The sequence below is a fragment of the Sciurus vulgaris genome, assembly GCF_902686455.1.
Source record: "Sciurus vulgaris genome assembly, chromosome: 1".
In the NCBI taxonomy this organism is placed as follows: Eukaryota; Metazoa; Chordata; class Mammalia; order Rodentia; family Sciuridae; genus Sciurus; species Sciurus vulgaris.
The window spans coordinates 42,908,783-42,934,173 of NC_136461.1; the positions used below are offsets into that span (position 1 = coordinate 42,908,783).

Sequence of the window (25,391 nt, forward strand, 5' to 3'; positions counted from 1 at the left end):
AAATTCGTCGGAGAGAGGATAAAGATTGAAGAGTATGAAAAGAACTTGGCTAAGCTCTTTCAGAATTCCTTGACTGCACAGGAGAAAGGCTCCCTGGGAGAAGCACCAGCCCAGGTGAAGAAGAGCCTGGCAGATGAAGCAGAAGTTAATTTCAAGTTCTCCGCCAATCTTCACAGCAAGGTAGAAAAGTCCCTAATGAACTTTTGTGAGAACTTCAAGAAAGACATGAAAAAATGTGACCACCATATCGCTGACCTCCTCAAGCAACTTGGTAGCCACTATGCATCGGTGGAGGTCCAGAAAGCCTTCACAGAGCAGAGATGAAGACCCCGCAGCTGGAGATCAAGCTGAGCAACAAGACGGAGGAGGACATCAAGAAGGCACGGACCTTATGTGCTGTGTAGTCCTCTACAACCAGGCCCAGTCCAAGTGGTTTGAAGAGATGGTGACCACCACTTTGGAGCTGGAGCGGCTGGAAGTGGAGAGAGTGGAGATGATCCAGCAACATTTGTGCCAGTACACGCAGCTGCAGCACGAGACCGACATGTTCAACCAAAGCTCGGTTGAGCCTGTGGACCAACTGCTTTGAAAAGTGGACCCGGTCAAAGACAGAACTGTGGGTCAGAGAACACAAAAAAGGGTAACATTCGCCCTGTGGCCATGGAGATCTAGACACGCTTGTGTGGCCCCCCGGGGGGTAGGGGAGGTCCTGCCTAGAAGAGGGGATGGATGTCCCATGGAGAGAAGATGATTGCTCCTGCTGGGTGAAGCTGCCCTCCCACCCACCCTCCTCTCCACTGAAGAGAGAGAAGAGCAGGCAATTCCAGAAGGGTGATCTGGATGGCCCAGCTGGGGGATCCCAAATATTCCCAGGCCAAGAAGACAGACCTGCAACCCTGCCCTTGTCTCCAAGACTGAAGCCCCCCAAACCCCGTGCCATGCTTGTTGCTCTGAGAACAAACTGAGGCTGGAACTTCGAGGTCCCTGCTGAGTTCCATAGGGGTGGTTGTCACACACTTATGCATTTGGACGCCCAAAGACCCATCCTCCAACTGGTCCCTTTATCTCCTTAGGGGCTTTGGAAGATCAGGGAGGGCTATCTCTGCCTCCAAGTCAATGTCAGGATCAGAATCATGGACAGAAGGCACAGCTCAGCCTGCACCTAGAATCCTTTACAGCCCTCTATTTCTCTCATTGCATTCTGGAAGCCCAAATCTAGCTTTTCTGGGCCATTTTTCATCCTTGTGAGTCTTGGGAAGGCCTATTTTCTGTCATCCCAGACCAACCTTGCCTAGAGAGGTCAGGATGGAACTACCTCATTCAGCAAATTACCTCCAAGTCGGAGCACTGAATCATGGTTCCTATCATACCAGGCATCGTCTCTGAAGTCTCTGGAAATCCCAATCCATCCATGCCTCAGCTGCTTTCTCAAGGCAGTCCCCACCCTGCCACCCCTGCCCAGTCTCACTAGAGGGAGCTTTCCAAAGTTCTCAGCCAGCAAGACCTCCTTCAGTTCTGTGCATGTCCAAAGGCTTTGAGGGATAAAGATGAACCAGCTCACCTCAGAAACCAGATGGCATCTGTCTGCCACGGTGTCCTGTTCATCACTGGGCTACCCTGACCACCACTCTCCCAGGCTACCCACCATGGGCTTAATGGGGGTGGGTCAGTCCCACATGGGAGACAGGTTAGGGCAAGTCCCTTTGTCATTCCCCATATTGGCTCCATCTGTTTATGCATGATGGGGTTTGTACTGCTGTCCCTTGTATGAGCACTGCAGACTCTCATGGCCATAGGAGTTCATTGCTATCCAGGCATGTCATGCCACCTGGGCCTCCAGTTCATCTGAACTTTCCAGAGCCCTTGCCAAGCCCTCACTTGGTGCCAGCACACCTCCTTTCCCTCTGTCCATCTTCCCTGGAGAAGCCTGGGTCAAGTATGATTCATGAAGCTTTTCAACACTGCCACTGGGTTCAGTCTGTCACTTTTTCTACTCCACCATATTAACTTAGAGAATCAGCCTGAGAGGACTGGGAGAAAAAACTGACAGAGTGAGCAAGGAACAAATTCTAGCCAGAAACCCATGCTCTGAGGGGTCATCTTTCTTCATCTTTCCATCAGTGGCTTTTGGGTTGACCCTTACATCTCCCATGGGGGCAAAATTCTACGAGCACAATTCACTGATCTTTACCTCAGTTTTACATACTAATAATGGTAATCTTGAATCTTTTGGCATCTCTTCCATTAAGTCAGAATTGCTTTCTCATAGTTAAATTAGAAAGATGTCCAATATACTAAAGCAAACAAAACAACAACAACAACACTAAAATGAAGGGTTGAGGTTGTAGCTCAGTGGTAGAGAGCTTGCCTAGCATGTGTGAGGCACTGGGTTCAATCCTCGGCACCACATAAAAATAAGCAAATAAAGGTACTGTCTCCATTTACAACTAAAAAAAAAATTTAAATAAAAAACTAAAATCTATTTTTTTTCTAACATATGGGCCAAGCTTTTGCTTATCAAAGGACTGACTATAGGTCAGCTATGTCAAGTGAACAGAAGTGAGTTCTCAGCTTCCGTGAATGAGAGTCACTCTGCCAGGCAGCTGCATACTGGTATGTAGGAAAGTTCTTTTTGTATGTGGCCTGAATACAACTTTTTATCCATCACAGATTAACATTGGTCATCTAACTCAGTCATCTCTCCTTTGAACACCAAGTTGGTCACAAAGATAATGGCAGAAAATGAAGCCATGAGTTGCTCACTTTGTGAAGATACAAGTAGCAGGAAGGAGTCAATGTTTTTATAACAGCACAAAGCTGCCCACAGCCAAGAGTCTCAGGAGGCTAACTACAATAAGTTCAGCTTCTGTAAGTCAATGAGGTGAGATGTGTAGGTAGGGTGACTATCGTTCAAATGGAGGCTCAGTGAAGTGCTATGGAAGCTGCATGGCTTGCCAGAATTAAGTTATAAAATATTTATGAGTTCAGATCTTATCTGCTGCTTTACTTCCTATTTCATTTCCTCTCCCCCCATTCTCAAGGCTATAATTTCACATCCTTACCTTACTGAAAAAATACATTATCAGCACACGCCTTGACAAGAAATTCTTAATCTGAGTTGGAAAAAAAGGAAAAATTAACACATTTACATTGTTAATTCTACTCATATATATTACACATTTCCAAGTTTCTCCTGATATTAACTTAAATGAAAATATGGAAACACCTCACAACTTGCAGAGAAAGAACAAGAAAATTTACGATAAACTATGTAAGTAAATACCTTTGTACTATAAACTAGATAACCAAGATGGGTCATCTAACCTAACTGTACTGTGTTTCCATGTACACCTATTTAACACCTAAACAGAGCCCTGCCATAATAGAATTCTGGATTGTTCTGGTGATGTTTTCTAAGACTGTATTCTTTTTCAATTCTCTGAAACTATCCTGCCAATTAAACTCTTAAACCACAAAAAAAGCACATGTCCCCTAGAGAAAATAAAAAAGGAATCTTAAGACACAAAGTGGTTTTCTACTAGGTGACATATACAAGAAACAAAATTTTCTATCAGGTTGAAAGCTAACCCAATTGACTTAAAAATGACATGGTAGTACTTATAGCATATAGAGTCACATGGGATCCTAAGGTTTATAAAATGCTTTTAATTATTTTCTACTAATCAATCATTCCATCGGCAAACATGTTATAATTTCTCCCATCTTATAAGCAAAAATCTACTATTGCCTCATTTCTCTGCAAAATTTATAGTAAAACTCCTTGACAGGTCTGGTTTTTCTGACAGTCTCCAATTCCTCTCCCAAACTCTCCTGAACCCATGCAAATCAGGCTTTCTTAGTTTTGGCCTACTCTATTCTACCCAGTGGCTCTTGTGATCTGCAAATTTCTTTTTTTTTTTTTTTTTTTGGTACTGGGGACTGAAAACAGGGGCACTTTACCACTGAGTCACATCCCTATCCCTTTCTATTTTTGAGACAGAGTCTTGCCAAGTTGCTGAGGATGGCCTCCTCAAACTTATCCTCCTGCCTCAGCCTCCTGAGTTGCTGGGATTAAAAGCGTGCACCTCGGGCCGCACACCTGGCTGATCTCTGCACTGCCCCATCTAGCAGCTGCATCTGATGCTCCCTCCTTCTCAAAACACTCTTTCCCCAGTTCTCTGTTCGACTCAATGGCCACTCCTCAGTGTCCTCTGCTATTCCTCCTCATCTCCTAGAATCAGTCATGGGAGGGCCCAGCTCTTACATCTCTTTTCTTCTGTACTTACATTCAAGAGTTTGCATTGAGTTTTTTGACGTTAAATACTGTCTATACTCTGATGACTTCCGAAAGTACAGCTATACTACAGACGTTCATCTATTATCTTAATATTTTCATTTGGTTGTCAAACAGGTATCTCAAGGTTGTCATGTCCAAAACCAAACTCATTTCCCCATCTCGCCTCTATCAACTCTCCTCCTCCAGAATAATCAATAAAATGCCTCAATAAATTCCAACTATTATTACTCCAGCTCCTCAATCCAAAAGCCTTAGTCAACATCAACTCTTTTTCTCATATAATACCAGAAATTATAAGCGAATCCTGAAAATACATACCCAAAACTTGATCACATCTTATGGTCCCTACCACAACCGCTCTGGTCACAGACACCACCATCCCCCACTAGACTATCCAGCAGCTTAAACATGGTCTCTCTGCTTCCACTCCTGCCTAGGTTTGAGAGTCTAGACTCCAAGAGTCTAGTTCCAACCAACCGCTAGAGTAGCACTTTCAAAATGTCATTATATCATATCATTCTTATGGAAAAAAACTATACGGTGGCTTTCCATCTCACTCAAAGAAAAAGCCAGTCTTTACAACAGCTAATGGCCCAGTAAACTCTGGTACCTGCCACCTCATCACCTCCCCACCCTTCCACCTCACTCACGGTGCTCTAGTCACATTGATGTCCACACTGTTCCTCACATAAGACAAGCACACTCCGCGCTCAGGGTCTTTGCATTCTGTTGTCCCCTCCCTCCCTCCCTTAAGGTCTCTGATCAAGTGTCACCTTTCCATTGAGACTTCCCTGGTCATTCCACATAAATGGCACTTTCTCCCTTAGGTACTCTATTTCCCTTACCAACACTATTTTTCTATGTTAGACTTAAGATGTATCAAATGTCATCCTCTTTAAGTGTATTTTTCATATTCTGAACATAATATCAGGATACATCTTATGGTTAATCGCATGTCCAGTTTAAGGCAGCTTTAAAATTTAATAGTACCTAAAGTATGTCTTATATTAATTCAATTAATGGCAAAGAAATATAATACATGTGCTTACTCATCTATTTCCCCTCACTAGGATGCAGACAAGAACTCACTGTTTTTCCCAGGGTCTAAGGTGGCAACCTACACTTATAAAAGAACTCAAATATTTTTTAAGTCAAAGAATTAACACATGAAAGGCGTTGTATTAGATCAAGCCATATGAAATTGCAATTTGTCTAACTCAAAACCAGTCAAATATTGGCAATTTCTTATGGCCAACCTGATAAACAAAGCATCAAAACAAACTAATAAACAACAAACAAAAACCACAAAATAAAACCTATTTATTTCTGATAGCTTGCTCATGTGAGATACTGAATGCTCTCAATGTGATATGTAAACATAAATCCTATAAAGATATTATCTTACCTGTTCACGTTTATTCTGAATCCATGAATAAATCACATTGGGCTGTCTCACTGTCTTACCCTCAGCACTCATAGAAGTGCCCATGTTCTCCATAGAAGGATTAGAAAATTCAGACATTTGCTGATCTATTTTTAAAAAAAAAGGTAAGAACTTAGGCTGTTTGATCCTCTGCAACTATGAGACTTCAAATTTTAGAAAACAAATAGTCCTCACCAGAAGCAGAAGTCCATAATCTTGGCCCCCTTCTTATTAACTGAGTACTTTGTGGTGACCCATAGCAGGTGTTTACATCAAAAATTCCAGCCATTCGATTCATCATGCTAGAGCCAAATGGGGTTCCAAAGGGACTTGAAACATCAGGTGTAGATAATTTTGAAGAAAACAGTGATGTTTTAATTAACGGTGGCACTGAAGGTCGAGGCATCTGACTAGATTTTGGTGTCTGAAAAGTAGTTTCTTCTGTAAAAGAACAGGCCCAGAGCTGAAGAGTCAACTTGATCCAAGCAGGCTACCATGGAGTCCCCAAATTTTATGCATCTCAATTTTCTGTTTAACCCATTTACCCAAGGCTCAGTAGATTGTTCCCTTTAAGGTTTATATTCCCAAGATTCAGGTTTTACTTCTGCAGTTCAATGACCTCTCAAGGATCTTTATATATCTTTTTTTCTGTCAGATTAATGTTAACTTCTTTTGTTTTGTTCCCCTCCAAAAAAATATGTTTATCTTCGAGGTTAATTTCTCTAACTCTAAGCTATTTGGAATGAATTCATCAATTCACATTTTTAAATGACAACTTTAATTACTGCATTAGAATTTATCCACTTTTACTGTAGGTTCCTAATGTAACTGCTATTTAGCTAAATATACTGAATCTACCCTGTGAAAATATACAGGAAAAAAGTATTAACTTTTCCCATTTTCCTCAAATTCTTTCAAATTAACCAAAGTCATTCCAAAGACTAATTTGCCCAGGGTATCTATTAATCTGACCCTATAAATCTCACCTGTAAATGGCTACTTTAAAAACCATCTTATATCTCTACCAATTTAGTACAAAGGAACATTTCCTGATACACTAGCACCAAGCACAAAGACAAACTGCACTATTTTATCTTCTTAGTAAAACCACAATAAGAAATTAAACGAAGTACCAAGTTTTCATTACAAAACTTTTTAAGGGTTAGTGGAAATTAGAAATCTTTGAAGAAATCACTCTAAACATTAAAAATGAGGTTTTTAAAAAGTCTTGAAATTATTCCTCAAAATTAGAGGCCAATTTTGGCCGAGTAATAGAATGTAACAACAATTTAAAATAATGAATGGGACTTGGGGTTGTAGCTCAGTGGTACGGCACTTGCCTAGCATGTGTGAGGCAGTGGGTTCAATTCTCAGCACCACATATAAATTAATTAATTAATTAAATTAAATAAAAGGTCAATTGACAACTAAAAACAATTTTAAAAAATAAAATGACTGTTCTACTATTTAGTAAGACCCATGATCCACCCAATACAGAATTTCTAACTCACTCATTTGATAGAACCAGCCTATTCAAAATTCTCTAGTGTCACCATATCCCAACAGAATCATATCCAAAATTCTTTTTTAAAAAAATTTTGGTAGCATAAAAGACCTCCTTTCATTATCAAATATCATCTTACCCACTCAGACTTTTTTTGACACATTTCCTTCTAGCAGTTTTACTGTCTTGCCACTGTTTTTATTCCTTCCTCTAAAAAAGCTAGTTCCAAGACTATTTTTTCGTCTGTGAGATTCTGGCTTCTAACACATTGCTTATTATATAGAAAGCATTCAGTATTAGTTGAATAAATGAAACAAGTAAGTATTTGTTGAATATGTGAAAGACTGTAACATCTGTAACATTCTGGAATCTTTTAAAATCTAACATCCAAGTGATCTTATTTAAATTATATTTCAGGTGTCATCTATTTGTTTTTTTTAGTTAGGACCTCTCCAATGACTTCAAAAACAGATGAGTTTGTTTTGCTTCATACAATGATATGTACATATAAAGATTAGTGCCAACATTTAAAAAGTGAAAATTTTCAACTAAATTCTTTTTTTAGATTTCAGATGTTTCTTTAAAATATAAGACTACAGAACCTCAGGGAACTGAGGCAGAAAGATCACAAGTTCAAGGCCAGCCTTGGCAACTTGGTGAGATCCTATCTCAAAAATAAAATTAAAAGGGCTGGGGATGTAGTTTAGTGGTAGAAAAGACCAAAAAGTTCCCACATGGGAACAATGCAGCTAACCCTCAGCCTCCCCTTGAGATGAAGCTGATGGTATAAGGTTTACCACTGTCCTCACACAGACAGGCTTACCTGTTTTCATTAAGTGCCTAGCTGCAAACACTAATTCCTTTTATCAGTCTTCCATTCATGGGCATTTTCTACTTCAGGGAATTGGTGAAATAGCACAGGTTCCTCCACCTGTACTTCTTCCTCTCACTTGTTATCTTTGAAACTGAAGGGGTACTAACATTCTATCAGGCTATCTCAAAACAATAATAAGTGTGATGCCCCTCTCCCAAATCAATCATTTCAGTTATTCTTCTCTAGACCACCAACTTCTTGTCCCTGGGATAGTACTACTAAAATAGCATTCAGTATTATCTATAAAGATTCACCTGACTTTATACTGAAGTCTTATATTTAATGACCATCATTTCATCAGTCTTTTAAACATTCTGCCATATTTAACTTTAAAAATCTTATTAATAAACAATGAAAAATTTACATATTTTTGGTATGCAACGACTTGGTATTTTGAACTTAAACTTTTACAGTCAACAATTTTCTTGGTTTAATACAATATCCCATATATTGGCTCATTTTTCCTAAAAATAAACACCTCACACTCATGTAAGTATCCTTAGATTAACTACTGTCATCTTTCTTAGGAAATAAAATGTAAATGCTTTTTTCTGTCTTAGGGTACTCAAAATTACCTGGAGAATTCAATTTCTTAGGTTCCACTGGGTATGAAGAAGATAATCTCCCATTTGTAGCAGCAGTTTCTTGGTAGAGAATCAGTTTCTGGGTCATGTCATTTAAAAGATTCAAACATTCTCTTGAAATGGCTGCCCAGTTATGGGGGTGTCCACCTAGGAGGCCAAAAAACAGCTCTTAAGATGTAAATACTCTAGTATTTTCCTCCAAAAGTCAGGAGTGGGAGAATCAATAAGAAATGTTACATGAGTTGCACCATGCCCATTTTTCTTGGTTAAGCTACCATGTATTCCCATGGCATCTAATACATAGCTGTTCTATAAGTCTTTGGGTGAATCAATTTTCCCAAAAGCCTCTAAGCAAAAGTTTGCTATTCTGTCATTGAAAAGCTCTCAAATTGTTTGCTAAAATAAAGTCAAACTTTAGATCATGTTTTGAGTAAGACAAATCAGGGTTACTTCACTAGCAACACTGAACACGCTGCTAAGACTGTGGACAATGAACTAAGACAATGAAAGCCAGTCCAATGAAATAAACCCAAAGATCTCTACACTGTATGGCTGTTCCACTAGGCCTCCTTACATTTCCTTTTACAGTAGTACTTCCCTACCCTCAGTTTCACTTTCTAATTTTAGTTACCCATAAAAAGTCAACTGTGGTCCAAAAATATCAAGTACAAATTTCAGAAATAAATAATTCAAAAGTTTTACATTGTGTGCCATAATGAGGTACGTGATGAAATCTAGTACCTTTCCAGGCCACCAGGACATGAATCATCCCTTCATCCCAAGTATTCATGCTTTATGAACTACCTACCTGGTAACTTAAAAGTTGTCTCAGTTACCAGATAGACTGACATGGTATTGAAGTGCCAATACCTGATTATCCCTTATTCTACACAATAATGGCCCCATGGCATAAGAGTAATGATACTGGCAATTTTGTTATGGTATATTGTAATAACAATACAATTTTTCTTCTTCTTGTTGTTAATCCATTACTGTGCCTAATTTATAAACTCTATCATAATATGCATATTTTGGAAAAACAAAGTACATATAGGATTTAGTACTATCCAGTTTCTGGCATCCACTGGGGGTCTTGGAATATGTGGTACAGACAAGGGGGAGACCACTGTGTATAACAGCAATATTGGTTATAACATCTCTAGGAATGATTCATTATTTGATAATGATTAAACTTTAAACATGGAGAGTTCACATATCTGCTGTCTTATTATTTTACTGAAACCAGTAAACCCCACTCTTTCAAAAATTCCCTTACTCTTCCTTGTCTTCGTTTTCTAAGACCTTGTCTCCTAGAGTTATCATGTAAAAATCAAGTATGCTTTCTTATGTTGAGAACAGGAGTCCCTGAAAACTGTTTTGCCCATCTTGTGTGCCAATCATTCCCTCTTCAATTAGATCCTTCCTTAAACATCTCCCCCTTTTACCACTCAAGAGGAATACCACTTAACCTGCAAATAAATACACACACAAATAGTCTATCCATAGGGTCTTCAGATGTTATGTACCACTAAACTCAAGACACTAGGAACGGTGTAATAATCCAGTTAAATTTTAATAATATGCCGTAGAATGCAAGTTCTCTGGCAGAACGCATGCTACCCTGTTAGAGTTTACTTGAATCTCTGGAAAATATTTTAAAAAATCCTAAATTAACTAGGCCAGATAGAAAAGTATTTTTACAGTTAATTTTCCATAGTATAAAGTTCTGGATTTCTTACAACTAAAAGAATGGCTCCAACCAATTAAATTGTTATGTAATTAGATTTGATTTCTATATCACATTTAACTAGTAGGTTTTTTACCATCTGAGAATTGACTCAGTTTGGTAAAATAATGACAAACTAAATAGAAAGAAGATGAAAAGCTACCTGTGGTCTCTGTTCCCCACTGGAGGATGGGGCTGGACTGTTTCCTTTAGGAACAAGGCAGAGCCCTGGCAGAGTTGCAGTCTGAATAGCTTGGCCTAGTAACAGTGGAGCGTATGGCAAGGCTGCCAAGAGCATCCCTGGGCCATCAAATCTAGTTCCTCCTTTTTTTTTTTCTCCCTGTCCTGGGGAATGAACCCATGGCCTGCACATGATAGATAAGTACTGAGTGAGCTACATTCCCATCCTTTTTAAACTTTCCTTTGAGACAGGGTCTTGCTAAGTTGCTCAGGCTGGCCTCAAACTTTGTGTCCTCCTGCCTCAGCTCCTAAGTAGTTGGGATGACATGCCTACTTCTTGTTTTGTTTTTGTTTTCTTTTAAAGGGAAGCAGAGGAAGAGCATAGCATGAAAAAACTGTACTTGGAGTCAAAGAACAGAATTCTTATTCCAATTTAAGCCCCTAAGACTTAGATTTCCCACACAGGGATTAGACCACATGATTTATAAGATCCCTTGCAGCCTAAAAATTTTTTTCTTAAGTTGTACCTTTCTGCTCTAAAACTATCAATTCACTGTATTATTTCTTGTGGTTAAGGTATTAAGGAAGCTGAAGAAAATAAAAGTTTGAAAATAAACACTTTTACAAGTGACATAAATTCTACCCATAGCAATGCAAACATTTAAGCTGTTTAAGATTCAAGTCAACACTTCATTTACGGGACTCACTGATGTGTGATATTTTATTAACTACACCTCTCTCACCCCAAACTTGCAATGAAGCACTTTCTGCACACACACACGTAATCAGGTCTATTACTTTTAGCAATACCTGGTTGGCTAAGGCTAAAAACTTCTTGTCTTCGAGAAGGAGAATACTGAGAAAGTAACATCAGGTCCTGCAAGGCTAAATACTAAAAGGAAAAAAAATACACATTATTTAATTTCTTAACCTCTAAAAAAATCTTATTTTTGAATAGGGCTCATATATCCAAGGGGAAATCAAATGGACTTTTTCATGAAAGAAATAATATTTCGGAACCATAACCTTCCTTTCTAGACTTCCAGAACTTTCCTTCCTCTATCCTCACAACCTTCGGTAGGCTCTAGGTAATAAAAGAACTACAGAACCATGTTCTTTCCTACCTCTGTGGTGGGAAACGTAAACATCACTTCCTCCCAAAACTTTCCCTGGCCTCCTTCCCATAAATACACTCACAAAGCTCCTAATTATGGCACTTAACATAATGTATTATAAATGCCCATTTACTTCTTCCACCCACCAAACTCTGGGGCCCCTGAGAACAAGAAGAATGTCTGTACTACCACCACATCCAAAGGCAGTGCCTAAAACACAGTAGACACATATCTGTTGCTTTTTTTACCGAAATTTTTCATTTTTTTCCTCTCATGGCATGCCTCTATTCATCCTTCAAAATACCAGCCCTTCTGTGAAGTTTTCTAGTTTGGTCCCAAGCAGTCTAAGTGGTCCCACTGCAATGGCCACAGTAGATTTAGTGCCCTCCCCACTAAGCTGTGCAATGTCTTAACCTCTAGCAACTAGCAGTGACCATAACCCCTGCCCACTGAACAAAAATTGAGTAAGCAACCAGATGAGTAACTGATATTTTTAAGTTCTTCTAATAAATTAGTCATAATTGGTATTTAAAGGCAAGTAAAGTCCCAGTAGTGCAGTTTCTTATTTGTCTGTAACTTCTCTAGATTGTGGTTAAAATTCTGGGTTCTAACTATTTTAAGTTTTTTTTTGTTTATTTTGTTGTTGTGGTACTAGGGATCGAACCCAGGACCTAGCACATGCTAGGCAAGTGCTCTATCACTAAGCTACAGTCTCAGCCCTTCATTTAATTCTTTTAAAAGTACTGTGATCTTTTAACAGAATGGTACATATTGTAGATCTAGTTTAAATTTTTAAATTATAGTTTAAGTCAAAACAATTTTATGTTCATTTAGTTTGATTTGTAAACTTACTCCAACTTCTTTAAACTTTTTTGATTATAATTTGTTTCAGGAACTAGGTGAGGTGGCACATGCCTTCTATAATCCCAGAGTCTCAGGAGCCTGAGACAGGAGTATCAGAAGTTCAAGGCCAGCCTCAATAATACAGCAAAACCCTTAGCAACTTAGCAAGACCTTATCTCAAAATAAAAATAAAAAAGGACTGGGGATGTAGTTCAGTGGTAAATCATTCCTGGGTTCAATTCAAATTTTTCTTTTTTTGTTTTATGATCATTATAAGTAATTCATATTTAAAGAAAGTTCAATAAATGTCTATATACTACTACCAAACACTACCTTTGATCACAAAAGTTAACAAATACTACATGAGTAAAAATACCTCTTGATGTAATGATTTAAAAAACACTTTGCTACCATGAACAGTCTGTGAATAACTGAGGCATATAATTGGATACTATTATATTTTATACTTGGAAATATTTTTATATCTTTTCTGAATACAGAATTTGTTAGTTTAAATGGCACATGCACCCATAGTCCCAGTTACTTGGGTGACTGAGGTAGGAGGATCACTTGAACCCAGAAGTCCAAGGTCAGCCTAGTCAACACAGTGAGACCTTGTCTTAAAAAAGAAAGTACTAAAGTATTCTAGGCCCTAAAAAATATATACATATACAAATACCTATATATGCTAAATATTAGTCTATTCTGCAAGGTAAGTTAGAGATGACTGTGAAAAGATACAAAAAGTACATTCAGGTACCTTTATGATAAGTGGGGGATTGCTGTTTAAAACTTTCGGGAGGCATTCATCAGACTCTTCTGCAAATGGTAGCTGAACAGGGAACACATGAGCCTATCAAATACAGTCAAATATAAAGAATACAAAAATGATTATTTTCATGACCTTGTTATATTGTTAGTAAGCACTAAATGAAATTATACAATGAACAATACAACCAAATTAACATCTCACAAAAACAGGTTAAAGTCATACAAACCCTAACACACTATTTACTAGAAAATGTTACTGTCCCAGTTTTATTAGACTTTGACTTTTAATAACAGAAACAAATTTTAGAAACAAAGATTCTCTCAGATTGGGCACAGTGGCCCACACCTATAATCCCAGCAGCTCAGGAGGCAAAGGCAGGAGGATGGCGAGTTCAAAGCCAGCCTCAGCAAGAGCAAGGTACTAAGCAACTCACTGAGACTGTCTCTAAATAAAATACAAAATAGGGCTGGAGGTGTGGCTCAGTGGTCAAATGCCCCTGAGTTCAATACCCTGTACCAAAAAAAAAGATTCTCACTGAAACCGACAAAGATGGTAAAATGAAATAGAAACATTCACTTTCTAAGACAAAAACTTGGATGAGTCCAGGCATGGTGGTGCACACCTATAATCCTGATGACTTGGGAAGCAGGAGGATTCAAAGTTTAAAACCAGTCTCAGCAACTTAGTGAGACCCTGTCTCAAAAAACAAAAAAGGACTAAGGAAGTAGCTCAGAGACTCAGTACCAAAAAAAACTTGAATGATAAAAACAATGTAACTCTCAGATTAAAAAGATTTTGGTGGAAATTATCCAGCTAATCTCAATTTTCAAAATCACATTTCAATGCTTTCTTTCAAAAAGCAAAGAGTATCCACATCAACAGTCTATAAAATTTAAAAGTCAGGCCCATTTAATATGCACTTAACACAAAAATGAAAGCATCCAGAAGAGAACGAGACTATAAATAAAGCATACTAACTGCCATTCAGTTTAATTTCTAAAAATTAAGTGAATACCAGTACTAATTCCTCAGAAGAAAAATACAAAGTAAATGATGGTTATAAATGATTTGCCCCTAATAAAAAAACAAATGACTAAAATGGCTTTGGCCATACATGCTGATCAGAGCTCTACTAAAAATCAACCTGTACACTCGAAATTTTGTTAATACAATGGTATTAACAAAAAACTCAATACTAACCTCTGTGGCATAGATTTTGAATAGTATCCATGAAATGTACCAAGTCGTCAAGAGGAAGACACCGCACAGCCAGACATGGTAGAGTAAGGGGAGGCTCAAGAGGCCACTTATGGTGTCAAGAGGCCTATGAAACTGCCTATGAAAAGCAAGGTACCATTTAATCCCATGGGAAAAATGCAATCCCAGCATTTAACAGATTCAGGACTCCACAATGAAAAACAAACCTACTTCTAAATAATAATGCTGATAGAGTCCTCTGCCCTTTTACCCTTCTAGAGGTCTTTCCCTAATACCTTCTTTAGGAGAAACATAAGGGAACTTTGGGGGAAGTGTAGGCCTAAATTGACACCATGGCTCCTTGTGTTCCAAATCTTCACTGTCATTTACTGTAGAGAAAGACGAGACAAGCCTGTAAGCTTAATTACTTAGGCTGGGTCAAGTTTGTTATTGTTGCTTTGTAGTTTAATATTTAAAAACCATTAAGTATGACTGGACCTCTCTTGGACCAGATTTCAGTTTGATCTGCATACCCTGTAAACAGTTCCACAGTGGTTAAAAACACATGCTACTAAAAATTGATCTCTACTCCTTAAGCAATTTAAGAAACTCTGTTAGAATGTTAAAGAGCTGGATGTGGTGGTACACACCTGTAATCCCAGGCAAAGCCAGCCTCAGCAACAGTAAGTGCTAAGTAACTTAGCAAGACCCTGTCTCTAAATAAAATACAAAATAGGGCTGGGCTGGGATGTGGTTCAGTGGTTGAGTGCCCCTGAGTTCAATACCCCAGTACCAAAAAAAAAAAAAGAATGTTAAATAAAACTAAAAGTTGACATCTTACCAAAACCTTGAATCAATTGGCAAAATATAATCCTACAATCACATAACTAGCAATTGTGAAAACCAGAATTTGAATCTCTGACTGCCATTTATAGTGCTGTGATTAGGTAAATCACTCCACATATCCTACTTCATTTCCCTCATCCATGTAACAGTGGCAGAATCTCTTCATTTTACCTCTTAGGGCTAGTACAAGATTTAAAACAGCTTATATGAGGAGTGCCCAACACAGTGCTTAACATATGTTTGGGCCAAGGGGTGGGCTGGGGGGCAACAATAAATGATGGAGTTATGTTTAACTTCTAAGTAAGCATTTACCAAAGGTCTTTACATGAAAGACAGATGTAAGGCCGGGCCCTAGGCCACACAAACCGAAACATTTTTGAGTGAAGGGACAAAAGTATTATTATTTATAATTAATAAAACATCTTTATTTTTAATCTTTCATTTGACCCAGCTTAAAATTTAGGTTAGCCAGGCACAGTGGTCGCACATGTCTGTAATTCTAGCTATTCAGGAGGCTGTGGCAGGAAGACTGTAGTTCAAGGCCAACCACAACAATTTAGTGAAACCCTGTCTCAAAAAATACAAAGAGCTGGGGATGTATCTCAGTGGTAGTATTGCCTCATGGGTGACGTAAGTATAATACCACAGCACTGGTGTATACCAAATATCATAGAATGAATGACTGTTGAAGAGAGGGAATGGTCCATGCAACTCAAAAAGTTCATTTTGATTTAGTATAAGTTACCTAAAAAAAAAAAAAAGAAAGAAAATAGATTCCCACTGCTTACTTGCTTACTTTTGGGGCGAGAAACTGGGTGATGAAACAGGAGCAAGAGGCTTTTTCACTGCATACTCTTTTATATACCTTCTGGAATTTTTCCTTTTTTGGTACTGGGGGTTGAACCCAGGGGTACTTTACCACTGAGTTACCTCCTCAGCCCCTTTTTTATTTTTTATTTTGGGACAGGGTTGCTTAGGGCCTCACTAAATTGCTGGGGCTGGCCTCAAACTTGTGATCCTCCTATCTTAGCCTCTCAAGTCTTTGGGATTACAGATGTGTGCCACCATGCCTGGCTTATTTACCTTCTGGAATTTTAAGCTATGGAAATAGTATGTTTTCAAAAATATATACAATGGTTTTTCTTCTCAGAAAAACTTTAAATGATTTAATTTTCAAGAAAATTTTGAAAGGATCACCTTCTAGAATTATTAGGGAGACAGTTAAAGCAGATGAACCTAACTCTATACAGCATTCATCATCCAGGTGTTAAGTATGATGGATGAGGTACATCACAGAATGGGTTGAATGACAGTTTAGAATAAGCTCAGCTTCAGCTAGATCTCACGAGCAGCTGAGGAGTAGGAACTGCCACACAGGTTCCTAATCCACAAACAGGACAGGGGAGGACAGGCACCCTCTTGTTACACTGATTCCCTCGATCTCTAGTTTTGTTTTTTATTTCAATTCTTTTTAAAAAGACTTACAGCTTAATCTAAACAAAGCATCAGGAAAGTAGAGTTAAAATTAGACTTTTAAAGTATCACTTACTCATCTAGGAGAAGATCCATAGCAGTGCTAATCCAAGTTTTGGGAATATAGCCTGAGGAGAAAAAATACCAAGCTATGAACATAAAAAGTTAATAAAACAAATCTTAATCATGCTTTAGACCATGGGGTCAAAGATACCAAGACTTAATCAAAATGCTAAATTGTTTGATTAGGAATGGACAGAAAAGAATAATTTCTAAATATAGACAGTCCTAGTTTTATATAATTCTGACATATATATGCATAAACACATATATATACAGATATATATTCTGACATATATAATATATATTCTGACACACACACACACACACTTTTAAAAGTTACCATGGTTTCACTGAAAAACACCACATTATTTTTTGTTTTTTATTTTTATTTTTGTACCAGGGATTGAACCCAGGGCACTTAACTACTGAGCCAGATCCCAAACCCTATCTGTATTTTATTTTGAAATAGGTTCTCACTAAATTATTTAGGCCTTGCTAAATTGCTGAGGCTGGCTTTGAACTCATAATCCTCCTGCCTCAGACTCTGGAGCTACTAGGATTATAGGCGTGTACCACTGCACCCAGCAAAAACACCAGTTTTTACATTAGGGTTTAACAACCAACAATAGTCCAAATTTCAGTTACCATGGTATATTAATTATGGGTGATTGTGTACAGCACTTCTAGCTTTTCAGTATATGAATCAATATGTAGATAACAGATGTGCACCATGATCTGTGACTAATCCTGTCACTTCTCTCAACATCTATTCGTAACTGGCTACTTGCATCTTTTCAGACAAAAACAAAGCATGTAGTAGTGCTGCTTCCTTGTCCCCCATGATAAATCCATATGACAATATTAAAAAACAAGTAAATGAAGCCAGGTGCAGAGTGGCCCATGCCTGTAATTCCAGCAACTTAGGAGGCTGAGGCAGGAGGATCACAAGTTGGAGGCCAGGAACCTGGCAAAACCTCATCTCAAAATAAACAATAAAAAGGACTGGGAATGTAGCTCAGTGGTAGAGCACCTGTGGGCTGAACCACCAGTACCATAAAAAAATAAAATAACAGAGGAAAGAGGACACTGGACAAAAAAGATCAAAGAGCAGCAAAAAGAAGGGGTGATGATGAAAATGAAATGTAAAATGAATGCAAAAGGAGTTACAGGAAAAAGAGCTGACCATGAGAATGCTGAAGCAACTGCTACGTCAGCCCTAACGTCCGTACAGCTCTAACACACGGGCAGGCCAATCACAGTAGGTTAACACACATCTACACAGTGTTAACATCACTCAGGACTGGGTTAACATCAGAATGACAAACTTTGAAACTACATAGAAAAATGGATCATATAACTACAAGTGGTGAATAGAGTGAGCACCATTTTATAAAATTGTATCTATGAAAAAAAATCAGAAAAAGATCTGAAAAGTTTTGAATACTGGATTTTGTTTACATTATTGTGGTACTGATGAGATTAATGTTTTCAACCTGTGTTATTCACTATGAAAAATGTTGAGTTGTAATTTCTGTATCGAAAATTCATGTTTATAAATTCTACCAACAGAATATTTCTATTATGTCAGTATCAAGCTACAAACTTATAAAAACAAGTATGTTATTTCTAGATAATGACCAAATGACACACAATATTTTTTTCTTTTTTGTGCAACAGACCTCCAGAACTTTCCCATCAAGCATGACTGGAACTTTCTGCCCAATGAACAACTCTTTCCCATCTCCCTGCTCTCAGACCCTGGCAACTGTCATTCTATTCTGGGTTCCTAAAAGTGTGACTATTTTAAAGACACCTCTGATAAATAGAATCATGCAATATTTTGTCTTTTTGTGACTGGGTTACTTTGGTTAACATTATGACCTCAAGGTTTATCTATATGACAAGAGTTTCTTCTTTAAAACTAAATAATATTTCATTATATGTATATATCACACTTTCTTTAACAACATTTTCCTTTAACTAAATAAATATTCTGACAATCTAAACCATGAATCTGGTGGATTAATTACATACCCATAACCGTAGGAAACACAGAAATGCAATAAAGAATGACTTCCAAATTGACATTTTCTGACCTCTGAGCTAACAATACCCTGTATTAAAAAGTAGAATTCTTACCAAGAAAATAATACACAATGCAGAAATTTCTAACCAGGAACAGTGACTCCACACAACTATGTTTAACTAGTAAGAGCAGAGATCTCCTAAACCGCAAGAACTTGTATTGCTGTGGAAAAAGAGAAAAGAATCAGCATGTTCTTACCTCATTTTACAGCAAGTACGTAACTATAACCATCAACATATAAACCATAATCACTGTACAAAAAGTCAAATATTATCCCAGAGGCAAAAATGAAATATTTCTGATGCTAAAATATTTAATATTTTACATTATAAACCATCTCACTAATAGGAGATCAGAAATAAGAAAATTAACAATATTAATCCATACTTGTTAGTAAGGTCTATAGATATGGAGAAAGTATAAAAAACACACTTCCCCCTTTAGCCATGGGGGATACATTTCAAGACCACTAGTGAATGTCTGATACTTCAGATAGTACCCTAAATATAAATATACTGTTTCTTTCTATACATACATACCTATGATTAGTAATATGATACATCAAAGAGATTAAAAACAATAACCAGTAACAAAATAGAACAATTATAATAATATACTATAATAAAATTTATTTAAGTTATAAATTGCTTATTTCTAGAATTTTCCACTTAATATTTTCAGGTTGTAGTTGACTGCTAATATATAACGTAAAGAAAACAAAATTGTGGATAAGGGGGGAACTACTATAACAATAGCAGCCAGCATTCTTCGTGTTTCCATGTCAGGAACTGGTACACATTACATGCATTAATCTGTTTAAACCTCCCAACAGCCCAGTGGAGGCTCTATTATTATCCCCATCTTACAGAAAAGGAAACCAAGGCAGAAAGAGGTTACATGATTTAACCAACATTACCAGCTAGTAATCTACAATATGAATCTGGGCAAGCTGGTTTCAGAGCCTATAATCTTAAAGATAATGCACACTGCCTTCACACTAAGTTGCAGAAAAATGGAGGCAGTGAAGACAATACTAACTACCTCAGAAGATGAATGCACTAGAAAAAAAAATCTTTTTTCCTGAAATAACAATTCTGAAACAAACCTTCTCTCCTTTCTGCTCCTCATCCCCAAAATGCCAATGGAAAAATGATACATTATTGGAATCAGGAAACCTAATGAATGAAAAATGTACTTAAATTCTATCCTGCTTTGTTTTTATGGTATTGGTGACTGAACCCGGAGCCTTGCTCATCCTAGTTGTGTTCTACCACTGAGTTACATTCCCACTGCCTAGATTTCTTTTGTGCTAACTCTGAGACTGGTATTTAATGAATTTTAGAAGTCAAAGAACAGCAAAGAATTATAGTAGTAGATGGAAATCAAATCTTCATACCACGTCTATGGATGCCTACGGTTACAAAAAGTAGCCCATATGAATACTGGGTCACAAACTGTATAGCTTCAATTAAAGGTTCATTCAAATATTTTCAAAGTCCAACTTGTGCAACTATACCACTCCATGAGCCACTGGGTGCTACCACCACCGTCACCGTCCAATACAAAGGACAAAGCTGCTGTACTATTCCTACTACAGCTCCCACCTCAATCATCACTCAGAAGGGTACAGGGAGCATACAGAAACAGGTAGACATTTCCACACAGAATGTCTACTATATCCTCCTCTTGCTCCCAAGTATAAGTATTTTTCAACTCTATAGGACTTCTATGATTAGCAATGAGCTATACTCTACTGAATATTTACTACACACCAGGTACTATGCCAAATGCTGTCTTACCTTGTTTAATGCTTTCAACAGTCTTACTGACACAAAATTTGCCAAGCCTTTCTTGTCCATTTATTTGCCCTCTACTTTATACTAACATTCTGCTTTTCCCTGTGAGCCCATTAGGGATTTGATAAGGGTAATGTAACTGGTTTAGTAGTGTTAAGCAAATCTGAAGCAAAAAAAAAACTAATGAGCTAATGGTTATTGGTTAAAATTAATAGATCTAGTTTTTTCAAAGGTTTCATTTAAAAAATAGCTACTAAATAATATGTACAATATGAAGCTATTTATGAAAACCCTACCCACAAAATATATAGTGCTACCAATACATGTAAACATAATGTACAGTAAAGTTTAGAAGAAAATACAGTTAAGTTGATAATGGTTCTCTGGGACTAAGACTGAGATTAAATAGGGCAAGAGGGACTTTTAATTTATCTATAGTATTTGAATATTTTATAGTCAAAATGTTACTACTATACTCGGTACCACAAATTTAACTCAGGGGCACTCAACCACTGAGCCACATCCTTAGCCCTGTTTTGTATTTTATTTAGAGACAGGGTCTCACTGAGTTGCTTAGCACCTTGCCATTGCTGAGGCTTGCTTTGAACTCAAGATCCTCCTACCTCAGCCTCCCAAGATGTGGGAATTATAGGCGTGCACTATCCCACTCACCTACTATTATTCATTACTATATTTGGATCTAAGTTGATTTACCATTGGATATTTCTGCACAAGATTTTGAAAATTTTTCTTTGTGAAATTTTGAGGTAGCAAAATTTATATCCTACTTTTACTTCATCTTCACAAGATATGAAGAATTTCTAAATGGTTACCCTCAAACTGTAGGGAGTAAGAACCAAATTTTTTCTAGGGAGTACTATCTCCTTGCAGTATATATTCTCACAGTTGCAACAGGCATGGGACAACCTTAGTTAACCTAGGAGAACTCTAATGCATCATTTTCATAGATTACACTCTCATTATGATGTATCATTTGTTTACACATCCCTTCGCTCCCACCTGACTGGGTTCTAGTGGGAAGGACCTAGGGTTCTAATATTTTTGTTTCAGTGCCCAGTCTTCAACCTGCCAGAGCAGAAATGAAGTGAATAACAGCTAATCAGGAATAGCAGAAACAGGACAGGGAGAGGCCTGATGCAACAGTGAGACATTTCAACCAATCTTTCTCTCTCCTGCCAGAAGAGGTGGCTCTAAATTCCAGGGATGACGCCTCCAGATTAGAATTTTAAACACCCAACTGAAGCTGGGCATGGGATGCACACCTGTAATCCCAGCACCTCAGGAGGCTGAGGCAGGAGGACTGCAATCTGAGGCCAGCTTCAGCAACTCAGTGAGGCACTTGCTCTCAAAAAAGGGAGGAGGGTGCTGGCATGTACCTCAGTGTTAGAGCCCCTGGGTTCAATCCTAGTACTGTCACCAAAAAAAAAAAAAAAAAAACACACTAACAGTTTATATTACACCACTCAAATCAAACAAGGTCAAACTGTTTTATTTATCTGTACATATCTTGCCTTATTCTGAAATGGATGTGAGACAGTAACTGACAAATTCTAAAATTACTTGCACACCCCTACCCTCATGAAATTTTAAATTCAAAAGGAAGCTGGTAGCTGCACAGAGGTACTTTGCATGAATGTCATAATTTTCCCCTCACCACTCCAGTCCTGCTAGGTCACAGCAAGTGCCAGCACCTAGCAGGAGGGGAAAGAGTAGAGCAAAACAGCAGTCTGAGAGTGGCAGCAAGGAAGGGTAAAATATAACTGGGTATATATTCTACGTACAATGTAGTTCTCAAAAATACACTGAAGTCTCATGAAGACAAACTCTTTTCTCTAAATGGCATTTTGAGGATTTCAGTACTAAATTGTGTAGAACAAATCTTGAAATTAATCAAATAAGGCCCGTTACATACATACACACCAAGGCAGTTTTAATACTGCCACATTCTAGCAAAAGGTAATGCTCAAATGGTGTCATACCTGTATGATGGGAAACGGGAGATAGTTCATGTTGTTAACAAAATACAGAAGGCTATAGCTATAGCCCATGAATGCTCCAGCCAGTAGGAAAAAAAGGTGATATTCATTTAAACAGGTTCGTGCCCCAGGGCTATCTAAACTGGAAGGGAAAAATTAAATTATTGATTTAACAGTCAGGGATACATTTCATTGTTTTAGGCTTAATACTTACTGAAGGCAAAATTCTGAGTTAATCACTTAAGAAATGTTCTAAATTCTAACAAAATGGTTCATTTTAAGTTAAGTATGAGCAAAAGATTAACAACACCCTTTTCCCTGAAGCCTGACAGCCTGACTCTAGCTCTGTTCCCCTGGAAATCTGACAAGGGTAAGAATGTCTACGTTGGTAGTAAGTAACACTGCTTACAAACTGGTAAACTGCACTGGGGCTGTGACTCAGTGGTAAAGCACTTGCCTCACATGTATGAGGCACTGGGTTCAATCCTCAGCACCGCATAAAAATGAATAAATAAAATAAAGGTAATGTGTCCATCTACAACCAAAAATATTTTTTCAAAAAAACATCTGCTCTAAGAGGAACCAAAATCAACTATATATGCCTGACAGAGATGCCATACCTTTGGTCTTCTCTCAATGTCATCTCTGGTAACTAGGCACCCCACTCTAGGGATTCTGGATGCTATGCCTATAAAATTGCTGCAGGAGATACTGGAGCCCATGGAGCACAAGGTTCTAAAACAGGGAGCCTACAACACCTATCTGATGTGACCTCCACCTCTGAGTTGTACCACAGGCAAGGCAACAGCTCCTGGATGGCTATGGGATCTATCACCTGTTTGAACTGCATCCAGTACTCCTGCTAAAGAGGAAGTCCTGGTGCTTCTCAGATAACAATCTAGAGTTGTTAAGTTCTGAAAATTCAGTTAAATCCAAGAGGATTCCCTGGTAAGCACCTCTGTAAGCCACTACCCTATCACCCTATCATCTTTATCTGACATCTTTTAATTTTAAGGATAAAATTATTATCCTTATTATTAAAATTATCACTTATTATTTGGTGAACATCAAGTTCTTAAGCTCCTTTGGAAGTTGTCTAAGCATCTCTATAATCTAGAAAATATCTGAGGGTGTATAGAGTCCATAGGAATACACTTTCCATGAAGGAAAACAGGTTAGGAGCCTGCTCTGCCATCTATCTCCATGAGGGTTGAGACTCCAGATTGATTGTTTTCTGGACCCTGAGTTATGAAGATGATGAAAGAGATTCATTTTGCTAAAGACTCTTGGAAATCATTAGTAAATGTATTTATAATGGTGCTAATCTATTTAACAACTTGTAGCTCACTGGAGCTTTCTGCTCCCTGGAACTTCACTGCCCCCTCCACTAAAAAGAGATGTGCAAAAAAAGAGTTCAAGACTCATCTAAGATGAGCCATGGGAATTTCCTTAGTCACAACAGTACTGTATTCACAGATGTCCTTTATCATTTAATGTTTTTTAACAATAGGGTTTTCACTACAGAAAGCCTATATCAGAGGGGAAAAAAAGCAACTCTGCTTCATAAGCAGTAGCCGAGAAAATCAAGTATTAGGCAGTACTCTTTATAACACTGTTTTAAAGTCGGTGGAATATACGAAATTTAAGATTATTCTAGTAATCTTCTTTAATGTTTGTGTGCGTGTGCGTGTGTGCGTGTGTGTGTGTGTGTGTGTGTGTGTGTGTGTGTGTGTGTGTGTGTGTGTGTGTGGTGCTAAGGACTGAAACCAGGGCCTTGGCACGTTAAGCATGCGCTCTATAACTGAGCTACATCCACAGACCTTTTTTAATTCAGAAAGTCAGTATCAATTTGCAATTTATATCAGTGCCATATTTCAAGACTGTGTAAGTTTCAAAATTATAAAAGCACTCTATAGAAGGCAGTCATTATTTTAAAATTCTCTTCACATTCATTCTTTACAACTACCCTTCCTTCAAACAACCACCTTCTCCAAGAACACATGTAGATCCTCCCTGCTTTCTGAACTCTCACAGGTTCTGTCTGCACCTCTCGTGTCCTTCTTCCTATTACATTCGTATGTGTCCATGTCTTAAATTCCCTACTGTTCTCAACCCTCAAGGAGCTTACTGCCTATGTTTGAATCATTTCCCTAAAACTAACAGCACCTAGTATAGTGCCTTCTACAAACATTTTTAAAATCTGCTGAATTCAATGTAAAACACCAAAACAATTGATGTACATAAACAAGAATCTTCTGTAGAAATTGGGAAAGCAAAGAATGTCCATAAACTATTAACACACTTAGGCACTTTGACTTAGTAACTAAACAAGGCTCCCTAGAAGGAAAAACATTTAAAACATTTAGTATTACCTCTCAGTACCAGTGCAGGGAACCACAAGAAAACTGTATCGGCCCTTAGTTATCACTGCTGCACACCAAGCCATCACCATTCCCATTGCAGCATGAACAAAAGAGTGCATGAGCTGCTGCGGATGAATGATCTTCCCTATTAATGCCAATCGGGAGCACGGAATGGAAGGCACAACTGCAAAGGAAACATTGGTAAGGCCTTATAATGACAGCATACAAAGTTAGAGGATCTAAACTATGCCC

The 25,391-nt window shown here is 37.9% G+C and overlaps 1 protein-coding gene across 2 annotated transcripts in view; it reads right to left on the reverse strand.

Annotated features, from left to right (window-relative positions):
- Positions 1-25,391, reverse strand: part of NDC1 (NDC1 transmembrane nucleoporin) — a 54,760-nt gene that overhangs the window by 21,344 nt on the left and 8,025 nt on the right. For both annotated transcript variants that reach the window (XM_079106464.1, XM_079106465.1), the window contains exons 4-14: positions 25,149-25,323; positions 22,780-22,918; positions 19,037-19,145; positions 16,911-16,962; positions 14,519-14,654; positions 13,307-13,399; positions 11,399-11,480; positions 8,674-8,829; positions 5,916-6,161; positions 5,703-5,827; positions 3,063-3,113 (exon numbers count right to left, since the gene is read on the reverse strand). In XM_079106464.1, coding sequence (XP_078962590.1) covers positions 3,063-3,113; positions 5,703-5,827; positions 5,916-6,161; positions 8,674-8,829; positions 11,399-11,480; positions 13,307-13,399; positions 14,519-14,654; positions 16,911-16,962; positions 19,037-19,145; positions 22,780-22,918; positions 25,149-25,323 — 1,364 coding nt within the window. The remainder of the gene's footprint in view (positions 1-3,062; positions 3,114-5,702; positions 5,828-5,915; positions 6,162-8,673; positions 8,830-11,398; positions 11,481-13,306; positions 13,400-14,518; positions 14,655-16,910; positions 16,963-19,036; positions 19,146-22,779; positions 22,919-25,148; positions 25,324-25,391) is intronic.